Source organism: Nicotiana attenuata, unplaced genomic scaffold (genome assembly GCF_001879085.1).
Source record: "Nicotiana attenuata strain UT unplaced genomic scaffold, NIATTr2, whole genome shotgun sequence".
In the NCBI taxonomy this organism is placed as follows: Eukaryota; Viridiplantae; Streptophyta; class Magnoliopsida; order Solanales; family Solanaceae; genus Nicotiana; species Nicotiana attenuata.
This window is the reverse complement of record NW_017670454.1, coordinates 192,615-196,014: the sequence shown is the minus strand read 5'-3', so window position 1 is coordinate 196,014 and position 3,400 is coordinate 192,615. Positions and strand designations below refer to the sequence as shown.

The following is a 3,400-nucleotide window of genomic DNA, read 5'->3' as shown; positions in this document are numbered from 1 at the left end:
AATTTACTTGAATGACTAGCAGTCCTACCAAAACGACTAATTATTCGTTAAGAGAGTATCAATAAACCATACTACGATCTCATATCTCTTGCTATTTTCTTCCATAACAATTGAATTTTGTTTAGTGTACGGTCTCCCTTCATCTAGTATTTATGCTTTCCTTAAATGCATGTCTGCATTCGCTTAAATAAGTGCCAATCTTTCTACAACATTAATATAGGAAGTGAGGAACTAAGTTACTTTCCTATAACACAATCAACAAAACATTATCATTTGTGGTGAATTTGATTGTCTACAGCTATTTAACTCAATAGACTCGATCGGAATTTTTCACTAGCTAGCAATTTCTCTAGTACGTCAAGGACTAACAAGTGAAAATCTTGAAAGATAATGTTCCTATGTTTTATATGATTTCAATTAGCGTATAAATTTCAGATCGATCTGACAAAACTCTTAATTATATGGGGCTATCCTTAGCTTGGAAATCCAACAGTAGACTAGAGTTAAATAGGAAAATGTTCCAAAAAAAAGTATTCTAGTAAACTATTATCAAACGTCGTTAGTCAATTCTAGTTAATCACGTACGATTATAAAATGGAAGACTTTTTGGTCCAGCTTTGATGATGACCACATCGTTCGTTGAAGACTAGATTGACATGGATCTTAATGACATAATGCACAGTTCACAACTAGCTTCTATGCTCGTGAGCAAGAATTCAATGCTTCTCATTAGTAAAAGCAGCACTTTGACTTCATATAATAGCCAGTTAAAACCCATAAGATATTATATATTTACATAAGAAGTGCTCTAAAAATTTAGAGCTTCCATATCATTGCCCTGATCTTAGTCCCCAAAACAAAATGTTCCAAAGTCAAACAAAAAAACTAAAATTGTTTGAAATATACATATTGGGAATCAAAACCCAAATTTTGGTGGGAATCGAAAAGCTGCTAGAAAAATTAATGTCGTCTATTGAAAAATTAGAAGAAGTTGATCTCTTCAAACCAATGAAGCTACTTCTTCACTCCTTGCCTTGATACACAAACCAGCAGAAAGGTGCAGTACTGCCATTAATTGACTCAAGACGAAAAGAAGAAAATTTCTAGTTCTTGAAATTAGACACCAGGTCAGTTTTGACTATATTTTCTACTAATATATAGTCCAAAGATCTCCAACCCTTTAATAAGACTGCTTGACAGAACAAGCCACTGCCTGTGCCCAATGCCTCAACTTTGTCTTAACTTGTTGAGGATCATCACCTGCATGCACATATTATCAAAAACACCAACATTATCAGAACTATATATTACCAATACCCTAGCTAATAGCTTTATTAACTATGGAAATTACTTAGATAAGAGTTATTGCATCAATAATTAATTAGCATTTGTTCTGATGTCAAAGGGATATGATTCACAGTTGTTCTATCTAGATTATATAAGAATCATAACCTTTTCACTATAACAATTTTGACCTTTACATTTGACTTTCTTAGCCTACATAAGAAGCATAACCTAGACGTTATTTAATTCCTTCATCGTTGTGTGTGTACTCTTATTTAATTTCTCCATTTTCTCATTGTTTTATCTTTAAATTAAAGAAGAAAAAAAAACTATAGAAGCCTAATTACCTGGGCTACAAATCTTCCATGCATCAGCAGGATCACTCCTAGGGCTTCCAAATGACGAGGATCTACCTCCAAGTCCAAGAGAAGTTGATGAACCTGGAGAGGATAAGGAACCTTTATGGCTACCTGCAATGGTGTAGCCACACAAAAGGCAGAGCGGTCAGTTGAACACCCTTTGTCAAAAATTTATATTATGTATGTATATAGGTACGAAAAAATTTTTTTATATATATATAATGTGTAGACTATTAATGAAATTTCTGATTTCGCCACTGGCTACCTGGTGAAGATATAGGGCTCGTTGAATACTGGCGATTCACTGCAAAATAAAGATCTAGCGCCGGCAACGTGCCACAAAGCCTCTGCCCTTCTTCTTCATTAAATCCAAACCCTAATTCTATGCAACCTTTGAGTTCGTTGAGGTCCTCGTCGGTCACATCGTCATGATCTTGAATCCCAATTATATTCTTTTTCCTCTCTTGATAGAGAAATTGACGACGTCGTTTCTCCCATGCAATGTCACGTGGAATCTCACACATGGAAAGTTGCTTCGATAACCTCTTATTAGGGTTCCTCCAAAAGGGTGGTGCCTCTTCTAAACGCTGTAACTCCTCGCACTCTGATAATTCACTCGAAGACGACGATGGTGATGATAAATGTTTCTCCTGGTCCGCATGACTAGTATTAACCTCCCCCATGTTGAATAGTCAGATCAAGATATTCGACTTTTCACATACAGGGAAAGTTAATCTTTAACAAAAACAATATCACAATGATAATACAAATCGTACAATTAGTTAAAATAATTAGACTTTTGGTGAAGAATGATGGAAACAAAAATAGGCTGCCATGGCGGGTTTAGAAAAACGACCGCCTTGGCTAGCCGTTAAAAATGTGTGGGGTGAACAAAGATAGACTATATAAAGGTCGATAGGCTATGGCTTTAATTTCTTTTTAAAAAAATGGAAATTTTGGCTTTTTATTGTATTGTAAAAGGAGGGCAATGGCATGCACTAAGGTTTAGGAAGAGTTTAATGTGGGAATACTAAGGGATGTACGGCCATTATTTGCGGTCTTTCCCTCTTTAATTTGCAACTCTCCATTCATTTGTAACGGCTAACGGTATTAAGAAAACTTGCTTCTTACATTTCTTGCATTAAATGACTCGTTAGTCATTACGTTTAAGAAGATTCTTTTAATAAGCTTGCTTAATTATTTATCAAGAAGATGAAGTACTCAAATTAACCCGTAATATTTGGTATGCTCCAGAGGTAGCCCGTCGCACAAAGCATTCCTAATATGCAAGCGCGTTAATGGCGGCTTTCACAACTCGAACTTCTTACTTATAGGTCATATCGAGACAACTTTACTGTTATTCCAAGATTCCCCTTCTTATGTTGGCATGTTCCATTTGGATTAAATTCACATAATTTATTAATGTTCCTTTTAATAAGTTCGTTTATTTATCGAAATTATTGCTCGACAACTGTGTATAAAGTACAAACCTAAAAGAGCACTGCAACTTATATTAAATACTCCAGTAATTAGAGTCATTTATATTAATATACATGATTAATTAGTATCAACAGCTTATTTAAATCATAAATAACCTTCCATCTTTCAAACAAAATAAGCCATCGTTATTATATTTTTAGTGCTTGGGATTAATTTTGTAGTAAAATTTATAAAAGATAAGAAATACTGAAAACCAAATTCTGAGTAAGGAAAGGCTGGAAATTTGATTGCTGGAATTGCTATTTAAACGGTGCAAG

General features: G+C 34.4%; 1 protein-coding gene across 1 annotated transcript; it reads right to left on the bottom strand.

The window, feature by feature from the left end:
- Positions 1-726: 726 nt before the first annotated feature.
- LOC109239649 lies at positions 727-2,617 on the bottom strand. Its single transcript, XM_019406238.1, has 3 exons — positions 1,909-2,617; positions 1,632-1,754; positions 727-1,260 (listed from the first exon to the last, which is right to left on the bottom strand). The coding sequence occupies exons 1-3, from the start codon at positions 2,324-2,326 to the stop codon at positions 1,181-1,183; spliced, it is 621 nt and encodes a 206-aa protein (XP_019261783.1). The 5' UTR covers positions 2,327-2,617; the 3' UTR covers positions 727-1,180.
- Between the last annotated feature and the right edge of the window lie 783 nt (positions 2,618-3,400).

Coding starts and splice junctions, on each gene's coding strand:
- LOC109239649 (XM_019406238.1), bottom strand. CDS start 2,326: ATGGGGGAGGTTAATACTAGTCATGCGGACCAGGAGAAACATTTATCA. Junction 1,755..1,908: donor GAGCCCTATATCTTCACCAG/GTAGCCAGTGGC, acceptor ACACCATTGCAG/GTAGCCATAAAGGTTCCTTA. Junction 1,261..1,631: donor ATGGAAGATTTGTAGCCCAG/GTAATTAGGCTT, acceptor ATGTGCATGCAG/GTGATGATCCTCAACAAGTT.